The sequence below is a fragment of the Aquarana catesbeiana genome, linkage group LG13 (assembly GCF_042186555.1).
Source record: "Aquarana catesbeiana isolate 2022-GZ linkage group LG13, ASM4218655v1, whole genome shotgun sequence".
Taxonomy (NCBI): domain Eukaryota; kingdom Metazoa; phylum Chordata; class Amphibia; order Anura; family Ranidae; genus Aquarana; species Aquarana catesbeiana.
Window position 1 is genome coordinate 46,102,524 of NC_133336.1, and position 26,305 is coordinate 46,128,828.

The 26,305-nt window shown below is 42.5% G+C and overlaps 1 protein-coding gene across 2 annotated transcripts in view; it reads left to right on the top strand.

Moving 5' to 3' along the window:
• ATG2B (autophagy related 2B) overlaps window positions 1-26,305 on the top strand; it is a 132,623-nt gene that overhangs the window by 59,515 nt on the left and 46,803 nt on the right. For both annotated transcript variants that reach the window (XM_073609132.1, XM_073609133.1), the window contains 12 exons: window positions 281-453; window positions 4,740-4,890; window positions 7,882-8,084; window positions 9,671-9,751; window positions 12,615-12,721; window positions 13,731-13,823; window positions 13,918-13,988; window positions 18,362-18,429; window positions 21,652-21,822; window positions 23,630-23,771; window positions 24,571-24,773; window positions 26,022-26,251. In XM_073609132.1, coding sequence (XP_073465233.1) covers window positions 281-453; window positions 4,740-4,890; window positions 7,882-8,084; window positions 9,671-9,751; window positions 12,615-12,721; window positions 13,731-13,823; window positions 13,918-13,988; window positions 18,362-18,429; window positions 21,652-21,822; window positions 23,630-23,771; window positions 24,571-24,773; window positions 26,022-26,251 — 1,693 coding nt within the window. The remainder of the gene's footprint in view (window positions 1-280; window positions 454-4,739; window positions 4,891-7,881; window positions 8,085-9,670; window positions 9,752-12,614; window positions 12,722-13,730; window positions 13,824-13,917; window positions 13,989-18,361; window positions 18,430-21,651; window positions 21,823-23,629; window positions 23,772-24,570; window positions 24,774-26,021; window positions 26,252-26,305) is intronic.

Consider the following 26,305-nt stretch of genomic DNA (forward strand, 5'->3'; position numbering starts at 1 on the left):
GAGGGTCAGGGGTCCTGCATTCTGATAGGACCAGCCAGTGCAGTATGAAAATTCCTCCTTCAATCTTTAACCAGACACTGATAGAAGTCACAAGACTGATCTTACTGCTAAAGAGAAAAGGTATTTAGCAGTTTATATTTACTAAAATGATTGCATTTCCGTGTACTGTGGGAGACCAGATATGGTAAATGCAGGGTCCTGGGTTTAGTAACAATTTAAGTAATACTTTTTGCATATTTTATGGGAGTCCTTCTAACTAGCAATGGCTTTATCTCCACAGAAGATGACAGTGGTTCAGAAGAGGAGACCTTGCAGTATGAATATATCCTGGATTCAAACTATCACTGTCGCAGAAGAAAGAAACTGGAGTGTCAAAGTAAACACTCGCAGAGTTTCCTGTCTGTCCTGGTTAACATTAACCATGGGCTGGTCTCCGTGTATACAGATGTTAAGGTAACATAGTGACCGTCTCATTCTAAATTCTATATGTGCTTGTTGATATGTTGATTTTTGCTGCAGCATGTTTTGTGGACACTGTACAGTTCATGACTATTGTAGTCAGCATGATTATTCAGAGTTACCTTACAAAATTATAGCACTAAAGCTGGCCATAGATGAATTGATGGATTGATATTCAGCCGGTTCAGCAGGGCCTGGTTGTCATGTATGGCTGTTCTCGTTCATAGTGGGGATAAATCCCTGGTATACCTCGAATGTGTGGGGGGGAATCTGTTCAGCCCGCAACTCCATACATGCTTTTAAATATAGTAGTACCTTGGATTACAAGCATAATTAGTTCCAGAAGCATGCTTGTAATCCAAAGCACTCGTATATCAAAGCTAGTTTCCCCATAGGAATCAATAGAAACTCAGATAATTTGTTCCAGTGTCACTACTAGTGTATGCAGTACCGCATGTGGCCAGAGGTGGGGAGGCACCGGAGACGCTCGGGAACTGAGCTTCACCGGCGCCCCCGCACCACTGGCCACATACAGTACTGCACACCCCAGAGACTTGACTCCTGCTCGTCTTGCGAGACAAATCGAGTCAGTATTTTAAAAAAAAAACAGCTGGTATTGCGAAACACACGTAAACCGCATTACTCGCAATCCAAGGTTTTACTGTATATCCAAATTTATTGATGCTCCATAAAAAACAGATAAGTACAGCAGATGTTAACGCATTTCAGCCATAATGGCCTTGTTCACAACATTAGGCACAATAAGGTAGCAGATCTTACATTACTTCATGCAGTTAGCCTTATGACTATGCCAAATAAGTATGCAAATCTGCACTATTGCAGCTTTTAGCTGTGGAACCTAAGCAATGCACACAGGGCGTTTTTACTGCCGTCTTCGGGGCATCTGGCACGTCACATGCCTGACAAAGGGGTCCTGCGTGACTCCAAAATATTGCACTACCTGTTCTGTGATGTGATCATGCTTACATAAAAAATAGCTTGGGCGATGCCTGTCGATCCGTTGTGTGCTGGCAAATATCCTCATTTTTTTTTTTTCTAAATCCTGCATCCAAACGCCCCTCCATATTAGCCTATGTGTCCATGCACACACAGACTTTTAGCTGCGTTTAGTGGCAGGGGCTTTTAGAGGCAGGAAAACAAAAAAACACGGCCAGTGCATCTTGGAGCAGCAGCAGTTCGGCAGAAAAAAGCTTTTCGCTATTAAACGCGTCTAAACGGATGTTAGCGCTAGTCGGGTTTAGCGCTTGGGAGTTAATCCATTTCAACAGCCAGAATAAATTATGGCCAATGAAATGAATTCATGCCCAAGCACTTGACGCCTGTATATGCACCTAACTGGTTGTATAAGTCTTAGACACTTTTACAAGTGTCAATTGTCTTTTCTGCCAAAACGCTGCTCCTAGGAGGAAAGACTTCCGGGAGAGTTTTCAAAACATCCTGTGTACATGAGGCTTTTAAATAAGGAGCAGAGGAAAAGTAAGGCCTCTGCATAACTTTCAGGCTTATGCTATTCTTCACCAAAAGTAATGGTGTCACTTGGCCAGAAAGAGTGACCTCTCTACTAGAGGTTGACCGATATATCGGCCGATATTTGGCGTTTTTTACTTAATCGGCATCGGCCGATTGTGCTGATAAACAAGGCCGATTATAACTTCAGCCGTGACTTGCAAATAATAGAAGTCAATGCAAGTTGCCTGTGGAGAGGATTCTCTCCTCCTCTGGGCAGCCTGCCAAGTCTGATAAGAAGAAACATTGTATCTTTTCAAGTTCTTTTTATCAATAGACTGAACTCCGCGTGTAGAAGTTCTCAGTTTAACCATTTAAAGACTAAATCTTTTCTGACACTTGTTGCTTACAGGTAAAAATCCTGTATTTTCTGCTAGAAAATCCCTTAGAACCCCCAAACATTATATATATATTTTTTTAGCAGAGACCCTAGGGAATAAAATGGTGGTTGTTGCAATATTTTATGTCACATGGTATTTGCGCAGCGGTCTTTCAAACGCAATTTTAAAAAAAAAATACAGTAATGAATTAAAAAAAAAACTAAGCAGTAAAGTTAGCCCATTTTTTTTCGTCCAAAAGTTTTGATTACCTGTTTTTGTGTATTTAATATTTAAGATAGTTTTTTTTTTTTTTTCTAAATTATACATACAAGTGAACTGATTGAAGGTTTGTTTTGTTTAATGTTTAAATGTAAAAAATTTTCTGTATCACTTATTACTTAAGGCTGCTTTCACACTGGAGCGGGCAGGAGTTGATGGTAAAACGCTGCTAGCTTTAGCGGCGCTTTACCGTCATTTTAGAGGTGCTATTCGGCTGCTAGCGGGGCGCTTATAACCCAGCTAGCGGCCGAGGAAGGGGTTAAATGCGCCCCTGAAGCGCCACTGCCAAAACGCTTTGCAGGCGCTTCGGCAGTGGTGCGCATTCATTTCAATGGGCAAGAGTGGTGGAGGAGCGGTATACACCGCTCCAAAGATGCTGCTCGCAGGACTTTTTTTTACATCCTGCCAGCGCATCGCCTCAGTGTGACAGCACTCAGGATATCACACTGAGACTGCAGGGGAGCCGTTTTACAGGCACTTTACAGGCGCTCTTTTTAGCCCAAAAGCGCCTGAAAAATGCCCCAGTGTGAAAGGGGTCTAACTGTTAGATTTTATGAGATGAAGGGAAAAAAAAAAAATCGGCCAAATATATCGGCCCAAAAAATCGGCATCACATATCGGCCATCGGCCACCGCGATTTCTAAATATCGGCATCGGCCAGAGAAAACCCCATATCGGTCGACCTCTACTCTCTACTACAGATTAGTAGCTAATCTTTTTACTCCAGGATTTTCTGTCTTCTTTCAACAGGTTGGGACCAGGGTCAGGCAAGGACAAAAAACTGGCCTTGCTTTTCATTTTAAAAACTGACACTTAGGGGTTTATTTTTTTTTTTAATTGCAAATGTCTCAATATTCATGCAAGCATAACAAATACCCGTATTGTGTGTAATAGTTTCCTTGCTACTTTCAGCTGGGGTACCCCCTGGCAAAGCACTTTGTCCCCATGTTGATTAGAAGGCCTAGTGGCTGTGGGGGTCTGCGGGTAGGTTGGGGGGGTGCTTATTAGAATCTGGAAAATCTTTAAAATAAGGGTGCCACTGGATATACCCCCCCCTTGCATGTGAATGAGTAAAGGGGTACATATTACCCCTACTCATTCACAAAAAAAACTCAATGGTAAATAAACACACACACTTTAACTTTTTAAAAAAAAAAATATCCTACAGTGTAAATCAACTGTCAGTCACGTTGTCTAGCAATGCAGAGCCACATCAATGCCTGACACCCGCCAAATTAAAAAAAAAAAAAAAAAGCCATCTGACATGTCAGAACCCGTCACTTAACTCCTGCTGCATGTCTTCTCCTGGTCTCTGCCGCCACAATATAAGCAAAGGGGCAGGCCTCAAGGTGACATCATTGACCACATTTGGTCAATGAGAGATTGTGGTTTGGCATGGTTCAGTGTCTGATAAACCGGTCATCGGGCCCAAGCGCTTTAACATAGTTGGGTGTGTCTGAGCCTATGTGACTACAAACCTAAAGAAATGTATTATTTGTGTAGGAATTTGATAGTGCTGTTAGGAAGCTGATCAGAACACAGCTGTACAGTGGTTATAATAACTAAAGGTTATTGTAGATTAAAGTGGAAATCCAGCCAAAAAGTAAGTAGAGGATGTCAGTAGTAGCACCCCCCTTATTTCTCTTGTGACAGGTTTCACATCTCCTCTATAGGACTTAATGGCTCCATCAAGGCTTTAGCTCTGGTATTGATGATGACATATAAATGTTAACGCTGATCTACAATTAATTAATGCAGAATTGAAAGTATTTTTTTAAGTAACTAATGAAGGAACCTCCCTTCAACTTGGCATCTACCTTTTGCAATTCCCTATACAGCTTCATTCTGGGACTGGCAAAACTGAGAGCCAATCAGGTGTGCTGCATGCAGATGTATTGCCAATAGCACACTAATAGGAAGAGAGAACAGAATGAGAAGAGGGATGACCTTATCATTCTGCTGCTGTTTGCTTACTGTCCAATAAACAGTCTGAAGGCCGAGAGAGAGGACACTACTGTATTCCCTGTTTGTAACTGGTGTCCTCTGCCTGGCTTTACTGTGGGAGGGGGCTGTAAAAATTAGCTGTTTTCTGGAGTTCAGCTTTAACAATAGTATTTGTTCTATCAATTAAAATCTGATAATTTGTGTTTGCAGCACCCTGATGGGCAGATAATGGAAGATAAACACGGGGAGTTCTGGCTGGAATTTAATACTGGATCCCTCTTTACTGTGACCAAATATGAAGGATTTGAGGACAAACACTACTTATGTCTACACGCCAGCACTCTAAGTCTCTGTCACCAGAGTAAGATAGTCCTCTTTTTTGTCATTGGCATTTGCTGCATTAGGAAAGCCATTTCTCTTTCTCTCTTTTTTTTTTTTTTTTTTTTTATCCCTTCTGATATATGATTTTGTATATGACATTTTTTTTAAATGTATAAACACAGGCTGGTCTTAACAGACATTTCTAATTTAAAGCTGATCTCCATGTTTTCTTGTCACTTTAAATCATTATTTTGGACCAAGCTGGTCCAAACGAACTATTTCCTTCACAAAGTGCTGCACTGGCTCTAAGCACTGTACTTATGTACCTTCAGCTTCATGCAGGTACAGTTCTGGGTTAATCTACATGCAGGGTCCTGGATGCATGGATTCCAATGGGGTTATTTTTTTTAGAAGGACATGATTAGAGCCTGAGGCACTAATTGGCTTCAAAAAGGGGTGGGCTTGGGGCACAGGGTACTGCTGACGGACTGGGGGGGCGGCTGGGGGTGCATTGTCTGACGCCCCCACTGTTGGAGAGGAAGGCTGATGATGTCACACTCTCTGACTCGACCAATCAAAAGAAGCTTTGTATTCATTTACAGGATACAAAGCTGCCTGTGAATGGCTGAGTGCCACTCAGACCGACTCTGATTTTATTCCATTTGTGAGACGAGAAGTCTCTGTCTCACAGCCAGAATCCAGCACTGTGTACTGTATGAAGCTGAAGGTACATACAGTTCCTACATTGCTTAGAGCCAGTGCAGCACTTTGTGAAGAAAATAGTTCGTTTGGAGCAGGTTGGCCCAAGCAAACTATTTTAAAGTAACAGGAAACATGGAGATCAGCTTTAAATGAATGAAGAAAATTAAGAATTGCGCCTTGATACATTTCTAGCAGTACCACTTCTAGGCAGCAAATGAACAACGCTAATAGTCTGAAGGGAAAATGGTAGAGGGCTGTATTCTATGACATCCATTCAGAATATTATATTCACATGTGCCTACAGTAAATAGTTGCCTTGTGTTACTGGACTATGCAGTTTGACATATTGAAAAACTCTATTGAACTGTCCTTGTCTTATATCTTGATGGTCCATCATAAAAAAATAAAGCAATTATAATGTTTTATTTATTTTTGTACCTGGACTGCACTCCAAATTTTAATGGCCCTTACTTCCCTTGTAAGAATATAATACGTAAAGAGTTGGTTGAAAAACATCTTTCCCAGATTTTGCTGGATTCCTCTCGTCCATAGTGCTGGTCACATTATGAAATGCCAGGGCATTGTTCATATGATCTCAGCCAAGAATGATAGTTGTTGTCCAAGCCATGCATCTGACTGATCTACTATGGCTGAGCATCCTTCTACAAAGCCCCTTAAGCTGAAACCAAAGCTTCTACACTTGGTTTTGCATGAAATCTAGATATGGAGAAAAGCAGTAAGGGCACCACACCAATGGTGGTAGAGTCCAGAGTGATTCTTTTAATTGAATAATTCATAGGGTAAACACATTTCATGGGTCCACACACTTCTCCTTCATCAGGGCTTAAAGTGATTCTAAAGGCAGAGCATTTTTTTTTTTGTCTTAATGTATTTTTTTTTCTCGAATAAATCTATTAAAGAAATGAAATTACAAACATGGCATAGATTCCAGATTCAACAAGTTACAGTGTACAATTGGTATACTTATCGTCACTTTACACCAGCACTCAACATGGTATCTTCATTATGCACCCTCAGCACACTACCATACAGGGCTACTGCGCTGTCTAACATTAAACAACGTTATAGATTTTAACCCTTAAGCAACTAGTTTAGATTAATAGTATGTCCAGTATGAGGTCTACCGGGGAGAGCCCCGGGATATCCAGCCAGGGTGACCACAATGCAACGAATTTACCATGGCGTCCTCTATGCTGGAAGATAAACCTCTCCAGCCGTAAAGCGCCATCCACCCGGTTAATCCATTCTTTGAGCGTGGGAGGGTCAACTGCCTTCCATCCAAACCAACTGCACAGAGCAAGTAAGTATAACATGTTTGTTATTTTTTAAAGAAAAAAAAGGCTTTAGTATCACTTTAAAGCAGAGATAAACTCTGTGATACTTACCGCTCCTTCAATGGTCTGATGCACCTCACTGGCAGCGGAATCTTCTGTGTGCTGGGCTCCAGCCATCTTCATTGGATTGGCTGGCCCAGGATGACAGCACTCCTGCACATGTGCAGGAGTTCAGTCATCCTGGCACACAGTCGCTGTGCCGGAATGTTAACTGAGCTACGCTTGCACAGCTCAGTGTATGTTTCAAAGAAGACTTTGAGCAAGTAGGTTTTTTTTTTGCACAACAGACGTTACAAGTCTTTTCTGCCTGCTCACTGTTTTTGAAATGGGGACTTTAGTTCTGTTTTACGTATCGTGTAAAATTCAGCAATGACTGGACTGAAAAAGATTTGAAAGTGTTTATATATTTTGCATAAATTCTGCTTCTAGTGTAGCATGAATGTGATCTCCCAAAATGCATTGACTCTCTTACTGTATTGATTTTTCAATTTAAAAAAAAATCACTCTGGACTCCGTTTGGCACTGGTGTGCCACCATTACTGCTTTCTACATATCTGGATTCCTTTCTAGATCTTCTTCTCACTTTTAGGGTATCTTGCTATTAGGAGCAGCCTATAGATGGACACTAATGATATTAGATATTGATAACTTGGTAATTTGAGATCTGGCTCTCCCTATGCATATACATTCGGTCGTGTAATGGGCAAAACCAAAGATATGTATTCAGAGAATGAGTGTCAGAGTAGGTATTTGACCTCCTGCATTTTGATCAACTTTATTTAGAGGGGTTTCCAAAGGCCACATTTATAGTATAGGCCCACTGTAATGAAAAAAAAAGGAACTGTAAGCCATTGCAACCATATTTCATCTTTAGGTTATCAGAACAGATAGATGTTTTGTAGTTGTCTGCTCTGGGGTATTGCCCATAACTGTTTGCCTTATTTTATAACGTGTCCCTGTATGTTCCTCTGTAGGTATGTTGGATGGTGTTGTGGTTTCTGCTGATCTCAGACTCCCCAGCCTTCCCCGTCCTCATTGGTTGGAGCCCACCATCTATCCTTCTGGAGAGGATGGAGCCAGTCACCGCGCAGCCAGCAATGGTGTGGGAGTGGACAGTCTCAGCATGCTAACCATGGCTGTAAAAATCCAGTCTGATAAATCTGAAAACAATACAAAGGTATTACTGACACCTCCTATAACAACAAAGGCATTTTCTTAAGGTACCCATACATTTCACTGAGCAAGAGCAAGATCTCCTTGCACACTGCAGCTTGAAAAAGCTCAGAACAGCGTTTTTGGGGGGGGGGGTTTACTGATCTACAATGCAGTCCATTATTAACAGTGTGTAAACAAGTGCTGTGTATTCTTGAGTAAAAAGAAAAATCTGTGTTCCCAGTCAGTATTTTGCGCTGGTATGTATTAAGTATTAATGCGCGCATATGAGCATAAGTATTAATTAATGTTCCCTAGAAATGTATTGTTTTTTTTTTAATTGACAAGGATAATGGGTAACTGTGAAGTACAATAAAAGGGTATGTAAAGTCAACAGGACAAAGATCACATGCATAGTGTATATACAGATGAGTAAAGATATAACATGTAGTTATAACTCATATAAGCATTTTTTGATGAAAACACAAGACGAAAATAAAAGGAAGCAAAACCATCCCAGCTTGTTTGCACAGAATGATGGTTTATCTACACTTATATAAAACATAACAATAGTCCCAAGCCCAGGGGAGAACCTGTAAAATATTAGGTGGCTTTCCTAGAAATGTGTTGTGCTTGCAAATGCTCCAGCGTGCAAAACAAACACCTGAAATTACGTCCAAAAAAGCAGATGTTCAAACATCAGTACCGTGTACAAGAGGCCTAAATCAGTCTATTTTCCCTATCCTCGCTAGCAGTATGGACAGAGGGATCTCCATCGCTGGCTGTTATATTCAGGTAGCCATGGCTGAGATCTCACTTACAAAAAGGCACAGATAAGATTCCCTACATCATAAAAATGTGCTTTCTCAATGTTATTGGTTCTAGTGATTTTTGTGAGCAGCAGTGGCGGCTGGTGTTTTTTGTTTTTTTGTGGGGGAGGGGCGGCAAACGATCCCCCCCCCCCTCCAGCGGCCCCCTCGCTGTCTTACCCCATTGGCAGCGGGGATCGGCGGGCACTTCCGGCAAAGGATCAGGCTGCGGCGGGCATCAGGCAGCGTCTCCTGTGTCCTCCTCTTTTCTGAGATAAGGGCGGCTTCCGCCGTGCGTCTCCTCCCCTCCTCCTGGGCATCCAATAGGATCTCCTGACCTTTTTTGCCAATCGGGAAACGGGTAACAGACCGTGCTTCCTCATTGGTGGAGAGGCGATTCAGTGTTAGAAAAGCGAATATTCATTTGCTTTTATAACACACCTGGGTGGGCTCCAAGCATAATGCTCTGCGCTCTGAGTCCACTCTATTTTGAAGCCTATTCGAGCCTATGGCTCTAATCAGGTGCTTCAAAAAAACACTCCTGCCGCTGTAATTCAGGCGCCCTGAAATGGGCCGAACGCATGAATAGGGGGTGGCCGCGGCGGCCGTGGAATATATCCATTAACCATATAGGGGGATGGTGTGAATAGGGGGGGCGGCACCCGTGCACCCTTACTGGACGGGGGCCGCCCCTGGTGAGCAGTGTGAACAACTTTATCATAATGGTTTGCTTGTTCTACAAATTGTCATTGTAGCATTTTCTATTGTTAGTGCTTTTATTGTAGTATGTTGTATGTTTTAGGAATTCCTTGTTGCTGTGGGACTAAGAGGGGCAACACTACAGCACCGTGTACTTCCATCCGAACAGACCTGGCATGAGCAGGTAGGTGTCAATTTTGTTAAAACAAGGAACACGTACATTAATAATTTTATTAGTCTAAGGTGCTTCAAGAGACCCTGTCATCACAAATCGGCTTTATACCTGAAAACCAACCTTCCCTTCAGTCTAGCACAGTTGTACAGGCGCCTCTCCTGTACTGAATTGGCTTACACTGATTTCACTTATCACATTGTGTATTAGAAGCTGGAGCAAGTCAGATAGAGCCCACATAATTTCCTGGCTGAATGATATTTGGCATCATCTAGTCCTTTTCTCCCAAGCCTTGACTGTTCTGGGCCCACCTACTGCTCCAGACTGAGAAAACAAACACCCATCAATCAAGGCATTTTGATCTTCACATAACTCCTTTTAAGAGTCAGCCCACTGCTTGCATCAGGGCTGAGTGCCCCCAAGTCCACTACTAAGGCAGAGTGCTGTGATGTTTTCAGATGCTTTGTACAGCACCCCCTCCCACCAACTATGATTTTCCTATATTGTGTAGAAAAGCATATTGTAGATACCCAGTGATATTACTGGATATAAAGGTATGTAATGAAAACTGGTTTTATTTTAAAATATTGTTAACATATTGATGATGATTAGTGGGGGGGGGGGAGCCAGGGAAGGCAAAGTATGAGCAGATTAAACTTCAGCTTTAAGCACTTCTCTGTACAAGGAACTTGGCCAACTTGCTATTATGTGCATTCTGATTTTGGTCCAGGAAAAAATAAAAATAAATGGGACTTGAACTCTTGGTGAAAGTCCCACTTTAAAGCTGAACTAAATACACAGATATAATTTACAGTATATATATATATATATATATATACACACACACACACACACACACACACACACACACACACACACACACACACACACACACAATCACCCGACACTAGTTAGTTTCCACAATCCATGACTTAACTTCACAGTTCTCACAAATACGTTTTAAATTCAAACTGTAGCACTGACATAAGTATTTTTTTTTATCAAACTTTAAGGCCCCTTTCACACTGGGGCAGTTTGCAGGCGTTATTGCGGTAAAAATAGCGCCTGCAAACCGACCTAAAACTGCCGCTGCTGTTTCTCTCGAGGGCTTTCACACTGAAGCGGTGCGCTGGCAGGAGAGAATAAAATCTCCGGCAAACAGCATCTTTGGAGCGGTGAAGGAGCGGTGTATTCACCGCTCCTAAACCACTCCTGTCCATTGAAATCAATGGGGCAGCGCGGCTATACCGCCGCTGTAGCGGCGCTATGCGAGTGGTTTTAACCCCTTTTCTGCCGCCAGCGGGGGTTAAAACCGCACCGCTAGCGGCCAAATACTGCAGCAAAAATGACTGTAAAGCGGCGCTAAAAGCCGTTTTACCGCCAACGCCCCCACCGCCCCAGTGTGAAAGGGGCCTAAGAAAAACGTAGAAAGTTAGTTTACCTTTAATTATAAAACTTATCTAGTATATTGACTGTCAGTCACTTTATAGTAGGCAAGCAGGCATCACTTTAGCCAGTCACGCAGACTTACCATAGTTTGTCAAAAGGTTATCAAATTTGCCTACACTTAGCTCACTGAATGATCCCAGTTAACCACATCCATATTTACCATCACTGTCCAGGCTGTCCGGTGACGTCATGGACAGCGACGTCACCGGACTCCTCCCCCCTTCCCTTTGTTAGCAGACAGAGGCACTTGGGGAGGAGTCCGGTGACGTCGATGTCCGTGACATCACCGGAACTCCCTGAAGACCCAGAAGCTGGCGGAGAGGTGAGTACCGATCAAAAGAATTTTGATCGATCAACAAAAATTAACAATTAATCAAGGAATTAATCGTTATTTTTCCACAGCCCTAATATAAATATATGTATAATCTATATCTATCTATCTATCTATCTATCTATCTATCTATCTATCTATCTATCTATCTATCTATATATATATATATATATATATATATAGATAGATATATATATAGATAGATATATAGATTATATATATAGAGAGAGAGAGAATTATATATATTTATATATTAGAGAGAGAGAGAGAGAGAATGAGAGGGATAGTTAGATAGATAACAAAGCTGTTTACCAAATGATTTGTATTTTTGTCCATCCACTTCTTGGATTCTGAGATTTACACAGCTCTACCACACAACACAATCCTTTCTGGCAGGGAAAAAAAAAAACAAGATTTGACATAAGAGGACCCTGTTGCAGGAAGGAGACCTGCTGCAGTTCTGTAAGGCTGCTTTCACACTGGGGCGGTAGGGGGTGTCGGCGGTAAAACAGCGCTATTTTTAGCGCTGTTTTACCGCGGTATTCGGCCGCTAGCGGTGCGGTTTTAACCCCCTGCTGGCGGCCGAAAAAGGGTTAAAATCACTCGTATAGCGCGGCTATAGCCGCGGTATTGCCGCGGTACAGGCGCGCTGTCCCATTGATTTCAATGGGCAGGAGCGGTTTAGGAGTGGTGAATACACTGCTCCTTCACCGCTCCAAAGATGCGGCTTGCAGGAGTTTTTTTCTTCTCCTGCCAGCGCACCGCTTCAGTGTGAAAGCCCTAGGGCTTTCACACTGAACAAACAGCAGCGGCTGTTTTGGGTCGGTTTGCAGGCGCTATTTTTAGCGCAATAACGCCTGCAAACCGCCCCAGTGTGAAAGGGGTCTAACACAACTAATGATGACTTTAGACCTGCAAGTTGCTGTTAACTAGCTAAGGTAAGCAGTGCAACATGGCTTTTATATTTTATGGCACAGGTGCATTTTCTCTGGTGCTTTTACATATATGCATTCTTTATTATTCTGTGTTTTCATGTTTTACATCATTATGTAGAAGAACTATTTTAACCTTTTTGTGTTTTCCCTTTTATTATAGATATTACAATTTCTAAACATTACTGATGAGCCAGTTTTAGGCTACAACCCCCCAGCCTCTATAACCACTTTCCATGTTCACCTTTGGAGTTGTGCTCTTGATTACAGGTAAGAATATGTGTCATTTTTTTTTCTTCACACCATGTTGTATGATCATGCCTTTTGTTATGTATATATGTTATAACACTTCCGATATCTATTTCTATTGGTGAATGTAATTTGTAAATGATATTTGTCCCCATAGCTTTGTCCAGCAAGGAATCCTACCCCCTCCCAGCAGTGGCTCATGAGCTTGGCTCCCCTTCCTTGTAGTGAACCAGCAGTGGCTTGGCAGACATCTAATGTAAAAATGGATTAGGAGCTTGATCTGAGCTGCTGAGAAAATTACTTTAGTACTTCTGCTGTAAGCTTTAAGGGTGAACTACTCCATGGTGCCTTCAGCTACTGAGGTCATTGGGGGATTGTTGTAGAGCTAATTTACTGCTTGTTAGGCATATATAAATGTTTCACTGTTCATAGCCAGACTTTTGCTTTAAAGTGTAAACGTAAAAGCTTTCAAAAGCTTTTCCCCCCCAGCCCCCCATTAAAATCTTTCATGAGCCTGATCTGGGTTCAGCACTGTGCCCATCTGCAGCGGCTCTTCTGCCTCTCTGGAGACTCAGATGCAGCATGAATCATTGGCTCCTGCTGCTGTCAGTGAAAGCCTGTGAGGGGGGAGCGGGGGGCAGGCCGAGCCACTCTGTGTGTGTCTATAGATGCATGCAGCCCAGCTCGGGATTCTGCAACCACGAGTGCCCCCATAGCAAGCAGCTTACTATGGGGTCACTCAGAGAGGAGGAGGAGCCAAAAGCGCCTGCAGGGGACTCCAAAAGAGGAGGATCTGGCCCTCTCTGTGCAAAGCCATTGCACAAAGCAGGTAAGTATAACATGTTTATTATTTAAAAAAAATAAAAATAAGCCTTTACAAAATTGCTTTTCAGAAATACACATAGAATCTGCATGGTACTGCCTATGGACCATCTCAACACAGCCATGTAGTCTGCTAGGGTTACAGTATTTTTATACCTAAAGGCAGAGGTTTTCTGAACAGGAAGCTAAACAATGTCTTATTCCACAGACCTCTCTACCTGCCGATTAGAGCCATGCTGACTGTGGAGACTTTCAGTATTTCCTGCAGCGTGGCGCTGGACAAATCTTCATCCAGTTTACGGTAATCACATCCCAGCTTTCCCAGTTTACTGCTAGCAGAATTCCAGGAGACTTTATATTATGTTGTAATATATAACTGTGTTCCTATGATTCAGGATTATCCTGGATGAAGCTGCGCTGCATTTATCGGACAAGTGCAATGCCGTGTCTGTCAATTTAAACCGGGGTAAGAGCACTAAATGTATTGGTCATTGTGTACACCTACAGTACATCTGGGAAGTATTCACAGCGCTTCACTTTTTCCACATTTTATTATGTTACAGCCTTATCCCAAAATGGATTAAATTCATTATTCTCTTCTAAATGCTACAAACGATACCCCATAATGACGAGGTGAAAGAAGTTTGTTTGAAATCTTTGCAAATTTATTAAAATACAAAAAAAAAATCCCATGTACATAAGTATTCACAGCCTTTGCTCAATACTTTGTTGAAGCACCTTTGGCACGAATTACAGCCCCAAGCCTTTTTGAGTATGATGCTACAAGCTTGGCACACCTATTTTTGGCCAGTTAATCCCATTCTTCTTTGCAGGACCTCTCAAGCTCCATCAAGTTGGATGGGGAGCGCCGGTGCACAGCCATTTTCAGATCTCTCCAGAGATGTTAAATCGGGTTTGAGTCTGGGCTCTGGCTGGACCACTCAAGGACATTCACAGAGTTGTCCCGTAGCCACTCGTTTGTTATCTTGGCAGTGTGCTTAATCACTTCAATCCCACGGACGTCATATGACGTCCTGGGCTTTGAGCAGGTATATCTGAATGATGCCTGTAGTTACAGACATCATTCAGATATTGCCGGTTTCAGCCGGCGAATCTCTACACCATAGGAATGATCGTAGCGGCCGTTCCACCGCTTGATCGTTCCTATGGGAGGCGAGAGGGGACGACCCCCCCTCCCGCCGCCCTCCGGTGCTTGCTCCGACTCACCGTTACGATCGGTGAGGCAGAGAGTGGATCCGCCAGCGCCGGATGTAGATCATAGAGATTTCCGGCGGACCAGATGGTCCCCGGAGTCTCTATGATCGTCGAAGGCTGGGCGCGATGTTATGACGTCACGCCCGGCCTCTCCATTCAAAAAAACGGCGCCGCTTCGACAGGGAAGCGGCGATCGTTTTATTTTTATTTTTTATTTCAGGCTTCCCAGCCTAGTGGTGAGATATGGGATCTTATTGACCCCATATCTCACTATTAAGAGCACCTGACATGTCATATTGCTATTACAAGGGATGTTTACATTCCTTGTAATAGGAATAAAAGTGATCAATTTTTTTTTTTTTCAAAAAAGTGTCAAAATAAAAAAAAATAAAATATAATTAACAATAAAAAAAAAAAAAAAATTTTTTAAAGCGCCGCTGTCCCCGTGTGCTCGCACGCAGAAGCGAACGCATACGTAAGTCCCGCCCACATATGAAAACGGTGTTCAAACCATACATGTGAGGTATCGCCGCGAACGTTGGAGCGAGAGCAATATTTTTGGCCCTAGACCTCCTCTGTAACTCAAAACATGTAACCAGTAAAAAAATTTCAAGCGTCGCCTATGGGGATTTTTAAGTACCGAACATTGGCGCCATTCCACGAGCGTGTGCAATTTTGAAGCGTGACATGTTAGGTATCTATTTACTCGGCGTAACTTCATCTTTCACAAAATGCAAAAACATTGGGCTAACTTTACTGTTTTGTTTTTTTTTTTTTAAACACAAAACAGTTTTTTTCCCCAAAAAAACGCGTTCCAAAAATTCCTGTGCAAATACTGTGTGAGATAAAAAGTTGCAACAACCGCCATTTTATTCTCTAGGGTCTTTGCTAAAAAAACATATATAATGTTTGGGGGTTCTATGTAATTTTCTAGCAAAAAAATGATGATTTTTACATGTAGGAGCAAAGTGTCAGAATTGGCCCGGTATTGAAGTGGTTAAGATCGTTGACCTGTTGGAAGATGAACCTTAACACCAGTCTGAGGTCCACAGCTCTCTGGATCAGGTTTTTTTTTTATCAAGGATGTCTCTGTACATTGCTGCATTCATCTTTCCCTCAATCCTGACTAGTCTCCCAATCCCTGCCGCTGAAAAATATCCCCACAGCATGATGCTACCACCATCATGCTTCACTGTAGTGATGGTATTGGTCAGGGGATGAGCGGTGCCTGATTTCCTCCAGACATGATGCTTGCAATTCAGGCCAGAGTCCAATCTTTGTTTCCTCAGACCAGAGATTTTTGTTTGGTCTGAGAGTCCTTCAGGTGCTTTTTGGCAAACTCCAGGTGGGCTTCATGTGCCTTTTACTTAAGAGTTGCTTCCATCTGGCCACTCTACCGTACAGATCTGATTGGTGGAGTGCTGCAGAGATGGTTGTTCTTCTGCAAGGTTCTCCTCTGTCCACAGAGAAATGCTGGATCTGTCCACAGAGAAAAGCTGGATCTCTGTCAGAGTGACCATCGGGTTCTTGGTCACCTCCCTGACTAAGGTTCTTCTCCCATTATCGCTCAGTTTGGCCGGGCGGCCCGCTCTACAAAGACTTCTAGTGGTTCCAAACTTCTTCCATTTATGGATGATGTAGGCCACTGTGCTTTTTGGGACCTTCAATGCTGCAGAAAATGTTCTGTACCCTTCCCCAGATCTGTACTTCGACACAATCCTGTCTCGGAAATCTACAGACAATACCTTGAATTTCATGGCTTAGTTTGTGCTCTGACATTCACTGGTAACTGTGGGACCTTATATAGACAGGTGTGTGCCTTTTCAAATCATGTCCAATCAACTGAATTTACCACAGATGAACTTTAATCAAGTTGTAGAAACATCTCAAGGATGATCCGTGGAAACCGGATGCACCTGAGCTCAATGTTAAGTGTCATGGCAAAGGATGTGAATACTTTTGTACGTAGGATTTTTTATTTTTAATAAATGTGCAAAGATTTCAAACAAACTTCTTTCACGTTGTCATTATGGTGTTTTGTTTGTAGAATTTTGAGGAAAATAATGAATTGAATCCATCTTGGACTAAGGCTGTAACATAACAAAATGTGAAAAAAGCAAAGTGCTGTGAATACTTCCTGCATGCACTGTATATATTTATATGTATAAAAGCTTTTTATATTCTCAAAAGTTACATAAAATGTCTTCTAGGTTTACCTCACCTGCAGTCACTGAAAGAAAGCTGATATCAGTTTACCTGTAGAATATTGAATGAAGGTCCAGTCGGACTTTCTATAGCTGTGATAAAGTCAGAAAGTTCACACAGTTTACCTTTTAAAATGATATCTATATTGTTATATATTTGTTAATAGGGTAACATTTGTAGCAAATACAGAAAATACCTGTTGGTCCTGCTGGAAATGCAGTGTCCTTGCCACGTTCTGTGAGCCGAGCTGCAAGCACAAACAATGTTATCTTCCTTTTATAAACTCCTCCTCCCAATTCACGCCCTTCCCCATTCTCCCCTATGTATTTGCAATGAAGAGAGAAAGACCTGCTTGAAGTCCAGCCTAGCTGACAACCATGGCTTCTTCCCTGGTGAGCAGAGGCGTAACTAGAACCTATAGGGCCCCGGTGCAAGAAAGCATGAAAGGCCCCTCTGGCCCCCGACCGGTGCCCTTCCCACTGATCCTGGAGGCCCTTTACTCCATTGTGGGACCCTTTATTAGGGTTCCGCAGGGGGCCACCTTCCTGCTATCTTGGGGTCCCTCCACAGTGGCCGATCGCCAGAGCCCAGTCACAAGTGCGACCTTTGGGACCCTGGTAGTTCCGCCACTGGTGTCAGTAGTTTTTTTTTTTTTATTTAAATTTTTATTATTTCTTACATATTGGGGGGATTTGGTGAAATATTTTTGAGACAAGAGAAAGGCACTGAAGACAGATTCATCAGCACATTTCTCTGCAGCCTCAGCTGCCCAGAATGAATGAACAGGGATAGCACTGTACAAAGTTTCGCATTCATTCATAAACTGAGGCACAGTAAACTCGGTAAATTCAGTTTACTATGTCCCAGCTATGAATGAATAAAAGAAAAGAACAGTCAATGTTCGGTACCGATCACTGACCTTATTCATTAGGACAGGGAAGGAGCTGGTAAGTGACACATTTACCGGCTCCTTCCCACTCTCCATCCTGACAGATCCCTGTAGCAGCCGGTGGGAGGGGAAAACCCAGCAGCGCAGGGGGTTGGGCGGGCCAGAGAAAAACAAAGGAACCGGTACAGCAGGACAGCGATAGGGAGGCGGCGGGAGTAGCATGTGGAGGAACCAATGCCGTCTACATGCCCCTGATGGTGAAGCTAAACTACAAGCAAACCCTTCCTCTACCGGCTTTGTAGCACATGGTTTCCTGTTTTCGACTAAATAAAGCTTCCGACATACTCATAGTCTGTAGAAACAGGTAGTCCTCTACGGCTATAAAAACATCTTCCTTTGAGATTTAAAGGTTATCTTCAGGATATTAACTTCAGGGTTTTTTTTTTGTTTTTTTTTATATATCTATGTATAATAACATCAAGTTTCCACTTTGCACTTTGAAAAAAATAAGTGCTTTCTGCTTATTGTAGATTATGTGCAAGTCCTGGATATGGGCCTTCTAGAACTGACCATACTAGCCGTGAAGTTTGGAGAAGAGGTAAAATATTGTGCATGTGATTTCTTTTTTGTTCTGGAGGGAATTTTCACAAGCTGGAATTTTCACAAGCTGGCGCAAAATCAATTTTTATTATTATTATACAGGATTTATATAGCGCCAACAGTTTACGCAGCACTTTACAACATAAAAAGGAGACAATACAGTTATAATACAATAAAATACAAGAGGATTAAGAGGGCTGCTCAGAAGAGCTTACAATCTAATAGGTTGGGCACCTATGTGTACATCTTATCAAGTTCTTAATTTGGGGTTATATATATTTAATATTTTTCTCTGAATTAGTGACCCATGTGTCTGGGTGTCTGCAACACCTCTGCAACATTTTTATTGCAGCCTGCTTTATTGTATTGTACATCTTAGGGTCGTAAATATGGCAGTGTCTTTCTATATTGAACCATGCAGCAGCTGCACCCATTGCAATATTTTTCCCTTGCTTAACTTTTATGTGACCAATGAGCTGTCCAAGGTTGTCGGGGACAAGACTGTAGACCTACACATGGCTGGAATTGGCTACAAGACTATCGCCAGGCAGCTTGATGAGAGGGTGACAACAGTTGGTGCAATTATTCGCAAATGGAAGAAACACAAAATAACTGTCAATCTCTCTCTGTCTGGGGCTCCATTTCACCCTGTGGAGTTTTAATTATCATGAGAATGGTGAGGAATCAGCCCAGAACTACACGGGAGAATCTTGTCAATGATCTCAAGGCAGCTGGGACCATAGTCCCCAAGAAAACAATTGGTAAAGCACTACGCCGTGAAGGACTGAAATCCTGCAGTGCCCGCAAGGTCCCCCTGCACAAGAAAGCACATGTACAGGCCTGTCTGAAGTTTGCTAATGAACATCTGAATAATTCATAGGAGAACTGGGTGAAAGTGTTGTGGTCAGACGAGACCAAAATTGAGCTTTTTGACATCAACTCAACATGTTTGGAGGAGGAGGAATGCTGCCTATGACCCCAAGAACACCATTACCACCGTCAAACATGGAGGTGGAAACATTATGCTTTGGGGGTGTTTTTCTGCTAAGGGGATAGGACAACTTCACTGCATTAAAGGGACGATGGAGGGGGCCATGTACCGTCAATTCTTGGGTGAGAACCTCTTTCCCTCAGCCATGGCATTGAAAATGGTTCGTGGATGGGTATTCCAGCATGACAATGACCCAAAACATACAGCCAGGGCAACAAAGGAGTGGCTCTAGAAGAAGCACATTAAGGTCCTGGAGTGGCCTAGCCAGTCTCCAGACCTTAATCCCATAGAAAATATGTGTCGGGAGCTGAAGGTTCGAGTTACCAAACATCAGCCTCCACAACCTTAATGACTTGGAGAGGATCTGCAGAGAGGAGTGAAACAAAATCCCTCCTGAGATGTGTGCACATCTGGTGGCCAACTACAAGAAACGTCTGACCTCTGTGATTGCCAAGGGTTTTGCCACCAAGTACTAAGTCATGTTTTGCGAAGGGGTCAAATACTTCAATAATTAAAATGCAAATTGATTTATAACTTTTTTGAAATGCGTTTTTCTGGATATTTTTGTTCTTCTGTTTCTCACTGTTAAAATAAACCTACCATTAAAATTATAGACTGATTGTTTCTTTGTCAGTGGGCAAACGTATAAAATCAGCAGGAGATCAAATACTTTTTTCCCTCACCTGTAGGTAGTTGGGATGATAGGTAAATGTAGTTTTTTTTTTTTTTTAGCTCCTCTATAATCATTGGAGCAGCTATTGGTTACTTTGTGCTGTTCTAAATCTCACAGGCTGCAGGTTTGATTGCTTCCTGCTGCATTATGGATGTGACGCAATCCAGACACCCTGACTGGGTATCTCCGCCAAGACGTTGCTTCCCAATGCTCTGGAACACGAGATCAGCAAATCTGGCTATAATTACCACAAGAACTTTGCAACACCAGTTTTAGAGTAAACAAGAATAAAAACTGTTTATTTAAACAAGAATACAGGCTTTTATACACCCCAGGAGGACATTCCCCCCTCCTGATCATATTACCCTAACAATACAACCTGCACACAGGAATATAATTACAGCAACCGACATATATTGAAAAAGTGACCTTAGTTAGACACCTGGATGACTCCATGCCCATCCAGACTATTCTAACTATTATAAATAGTCTGGGGTCTGAAGCAGCCCTGTTCTTGTCCAGCTGCCCCTTTGAGGCAGTTCTGCTGGAATCTGCTGATGTTCATCGTGGTCCCAGCTATAACAGAGCTGGGGGGCCTATTCCTAATAACCTTTGGAGCTAACTAAGCAGTTTAACCTAAGGATCTGGTTTGGAGAAATCACTGAAGAGTGCCTGGTGGAGGCTGAAAGGTTTGTACGTGCCTTGGGACATTGTGAGTTTTGACCTGAGCTCAGGAGCCATGTGACTACAGGGTCTCAGTTCTGACCTTCCTCCTTTATTTCTGGCTTAAAGTGGTTGAATAGTCATTTTTTTTACTTTTACCTACAGGTAAGCCTATAATAAGGCTTACCTGTAGGTAAAAAAAATATCTCCTAAACCTGTACGGTTTAGGAGATATTCCCCTTGCTATGAACCGCTGACTGCAGCGGCGCATGCGCACAGGGGATTCTCGGCTGAAGGCCCGGCAACTGCCGGACCTTTCCGGGAAAGAAATCTCCCGTGCGCATGTGCGGGAGTGATGACATCGTGGCTCCAGCCACTCACAGCGCTGGAACCGCGATACCCGGAAGACACGCCGAGGCAACATGTCAGCTACCTCGGCGTGGACCAGGTAAGATACCGACGCCTTGTTCTAAGGTAAGTATTTCATAATGAGCTAGTATGCAGTGCATACTAGCTCATTATGCCTTTTGCCTTACAGGGGTTAAAAAAAAAAATGTCAGCGGGTATACAACCGCTTTAAAGACTGTTCAAAGAAGTTTCATTTAGTATATGACTTTCAACCTGTCCCGAAGTGTATCTGGAGTTGGCGCAGTGCTCCTTTTGAACCCTAGAGGGTAGAATTTACCAAATAAGCTGTGAGCTGGTTGCAGATTTGCTTTGACTCAACAGACACAGCTTCTATTCCGTCTGGTCCCTCTCTAAATGTGTCACTGTAAATTTTCCAACTGATGTTATCAGTGCCAAGCATTTTTAGACTGAGACCTGGGGTGTTTTAGGTGAGAAGTTCATACGTACCAAGTCAATAAATATACTGTTTTCCTGTTCCTTTTCAGTCCAAGCCACGCTTTGAGATGTATTGTTCTAGCGACGTGATCCATATCAGGACATGCTCAGATTCCTGCGCTGCCTTAATGAACCTTATACAATACATCGCCAACTACGGGGATCTGTATCCACCGCCGCAAACACAGACCTCACCAGGACCCCACAAAAACGCCAAAAAGGTAGGGAGCAGAGACAGAAACCGTATTCTGATGATATTCTGATCCTATGCCAACAACCAAATGAGAATTATGAATTTGTGGAACTTGATAAAAGAAACAAAATCTTTCCCCATTTGATATATATTTAAAAAATGTTGTTTTATCCACCTGGCTGGATATTAAAGCAGAATTAAACCTAACTTTTAGAAAAAATGAGCAGTCAGTTCTTTTCATACATGCTATGTCTCTTCTGCAATAAAAACACACTTACCTGCCTGCTCGCAGTTTTCTATTAAATGTACACTGAGTTGCGCATTCCTGGTACACTCTGGCTGTGTCGGAATAACTGATTCCTTTGCACGTGCATGGGACAACTTCATCCCCCGCTGGCCAATCAAGAAGCCAAAAACCTGGCATCCAGGGGGTAAATTACAGTGGCTGATGAGGGATGTAGCTGCTGCATTTCTGAAAGATGGAGGCGAGTATATTGGGGAGTTTAGTTCCACTTTAAAGCAGAGATAAACCCTCCTATCCTTTTCAGCCATCGAAGCTGCCATCTTAGCCTCTGTTTGATCTGCAACTGTCATGGTGCTGCACATGTGATCAGTTATGTCACCAGCCATTTGATAGTTTGACAGTTTGGTTAATAGCACAATTAAATGTGACAGCATTCTCGGCATCCTTGGAATGTAACTGTTTTTTAAAACCATGAAATTGGTGGCTTTAGTTCCGCTTTTAGGGCCAGTTCACACCACATGCAGTCCAGTGTGTTTTTTTGTGCATCTAAAACGCATGGAAAGAAGGTCATATGGTTTTCAATGCCATAGTTCGCACCAGTGCTTGCAGTTCCAGTGCGTTCCAGTTCCGGAAAAAAAGTAGAACATGCTGCATTTTTCCTGCACTGGACTGTACTGGAACGCTGTAAAACGCACCAAAAACACACATGTCCTTATGTAAAGGTTAAGAAAAAAAGAGGAGGAAAAAGGCACTGAACTGCATCAAAAACGCACTGCAACGCATCAAAAAACGCGCATGCAGAAAAGCATCTGAAACGCATCCGGACTGCGTTTCTATGGTGTGAACTGGCCCTAAAGGAGAAGTACAGCCAAAGATCATTTGGCTGTATTTCTCTAGTGGCTCACAGGAGTGTAGTTTGTTCTGCGTTTCTGTGACCCATTTTCAGCAGACAGCGGGCTGAAGCCCGCTGTCGGCTGATGTCAAAGAGCTGGTCCAGGCTGGGGAAAGATCATGACAATGGATTTGGGATCTGCCCATAACCCTGGATCGGAACCTGGCTCAGGCTCTCAGTGAGCCAGCTGCTCCCGCTCCTGCCCCTTCCACAGCCCAGCGCTCCAGTGAGCATGGAGGGGGGGAGGCAGAGCAGATAGTGGAGACTGACAGTCACCAGCTCTCTGCTCACAGAGCTCTGAGAACCAAGTGATCAGTGGTGTTCGATTGTTCGGTTCTCAGTCTTAGAGCTGGTGGGGGACAGATGCGGCATCAGACCGATACCTATACTTCTCTTAAGTATTCACATATATTACTTTCTGATATTTCAATTTGGGACTGTTTCAAAATATTGCAAATTTGTATTGAAATTGTTATGTACAGCAGGAGCAATAAGGCTTATTGGAATAATGAATTCAATAATAACTGAAATCATGCTTGAGTGAAGTGATCTCTGTGAACATCTGGGCAATTAAATAAATTGAAAAATCTAAATATATTGATAGCATTTTAATTTTCCCTACCCACAACTGCTTTAAAACTAGTCTTAGGCTTAAAACTGTACTGTATTTCTTTTTAAAATGCAGTTCTTGTGTTATAGAATGACCCCTGTGCAGCATCCAACTCTCGGAGCCCTCTGCTGGCCGAGGCAGAGCAGCAAATATTGCGAGATTTAATGATCGATGCCATGGAGGATATGGACATCAGTCAAGTTTCTGCAGCAGTAAAACCCCAACTAAATGGTACATGCATTTACAAAGAGTACATTTAAAAAAAAAAAAAAAATATATATATATATATATATATATATATATATATATATATATATATATATATATATATATATATATATATATATATATATATATATATATATATATATATATATATATGGTCATTTTTGTTTGCAGTGCATCTGTAGCCACTGAGCAAAACTGTAACATTTACAGGATGCGGTTAGGAATTGGAAGCATGCTGGAAATGCAAGTACCTGTGTTCATTTTAAAATCAGTTTTGGCAAGCTTGGGAAAGGATCTGGATCCCAGACTGCAGACAGGGCATTAATTTTCTGTCTAGGTCAGGGGTAGGCAACCTCGTCACCCCAGCTGTAGTAAAACTACAATTCACATCCTGCCTTTGGGAGTCATTTCTTTGGCTGTCAGTATTTTAATGCTTCATCTGACTTATTCCACAATAGCACAACAGCTGGAGTGCTGAGGTTGCCCTAGCTCTGGTCTAGGTAGACTGTAATTCCTGCCCCCTCCCAGCACAAAGCCACAACCCACAGTTCAATACAACAGCTTCTACTTACCATTGTGATTCTGGCATTGGGCTGTAAAATGGCAGGGGAGGGTCTTAGTGCTGACTTGGATATAAGGGTTCCACCTGGACTTGGGATCCAGGGTCTTTTATTAAGAATTTAGGAAGTTCTTTAACCCCTTCACAATGGCGCTATAGTCAAATGACGGCCACAGCGTGTTCTAGTACTAATCAAAATTTTATGAAAGAGTGCACTCACCTGTTTTTGTAATGTTTGCTTAGGTATTTCAGATGGCAAATTTGAATCTCAGGACCCTCCTTGCTCCGACCTATTCCTTTTTCCTGATGAAAGCGGTACTGTGTCTGAAGAGTCCAGCCCAACATTCACGATGGCTGCTCCCCATCTTATGAGTGACGCCATTCTAGACGGTCCCCTTGAGAGTGACGACTTCTGTATTTTGTATGCTCCAAAAACACCTGCTTTGGTAAGCTTCCTTATGTCCACATTACCACAAAAAATTCTATATCTTGTATAAAAATGCTTTATGTGCATTGGTGGCCAGTTATAGCAAAAAAGGCCTCTGTATTGATGGTCAATGAAAGTGATCAAAGCCCCCCCAGCTTTGGCGTCAGCAGGAGTAGGAAAATCCTTCTTGGCTTTGGTGTCAGCAGAAGGATTAAAAGCCCTCCCTTAGCTTTGCTGTTGGCAGGAGTAAAACCCCCCCCAGCTTTGGTGTCGGTGGGAGTAATAAAAGCCCACCCTCCCAACATTGGTCTTCAATGGTCACCTACCTCTGTACAAGCTTCAAATCTGTTTTACGATGTGTCTATTAAGGTTTAAATTAAAAAGCAAGAAAGCAAATATACCAAACAAAAATGCTGCACATACAAACATGAGAACGACCCCAAACACACCTTCAAGACGACCGCTGCCTTGCTAAAGAAGCTGAGGGTAAAGGTGATGGACTGGCCAAGCATGTCTCCAGACCTAAACCCTATTGAGCATCTGTGGGGCATCCTCAAACGGAAGGTGGAGGAGCGCAAGGTCTCTAACATCCACCAGCTCTGTGATGTCGTCAGAGGAGTAGAGGAGGACTCCAGTGGCAACCTGTGAAGCTCTGGTGAACTCCATGCCCAAGAGGGTTAAGGCAGTGCTGGAAAATAATGGTGGCCACATAAAATATTGACAATTTGGGCCCAATTTGGACATTTTCACTTAGGGGTGTACTCACTTTTGTTGCCAGCGGTTTAGACATTAATGGCTGTGTGTTGAGTTATTTTGAGGGGACAGCAAATTTACACTGTTATACAAGCTGTACACTCACTACTTTACATTGTAGCAAAGTGTCATTTCTTCAGTGTTGTCACATGAAAAGATATAATGAAATATTTACAAAAATGTGAGGGGTGTACTCACTTTTGTGAGATACTGTATATTCTCAGCAGGGAAAGAAAGTCCTAAAGGTCCCACATCACAGCAAAACCCTGTGAAGAAGCATATGACAACCTCAGCCCAGGCTCCGACCAGGCTTCGCCCCCCCAATGCGTTTTACTCCACCCCAGGAGCTTAATCAAGGGGTTACCATCATTTTTATTTGAAATTGTTTAATAGGCGGAGCTTTAGCAAACCAGTTGTCATCCAGTTACTTTAAATATTGCAGATCAGAACTATTCATATATGATCTTTTTACCTGTTCTTTTTTTTTTTTTTTTTTTGTCTGGTATTATTTAAGAATAAGGATGAGGAGCCAAGCGTGAGAAAGCTGGTTGAAGACTCCATCACAATTAAAGAGAATTACTTCAGTTTACCGGATGGGAAGGCAGACACCAATAAGGCATCGGTACATTTTCCAGTTCCAGTAATTCGATATGTGGTTAAAGAGATCTCCTTGGTCTGGCACCTGTATGGAGGGAAAGATTTTGGAAGTTCTCATTCTTCTACTTCCCCGGCTAAGCATTATATGTGAGTATTTTATGTACAGTCCAGTCATTTTTTTTTTAACCCACATTTTACGTA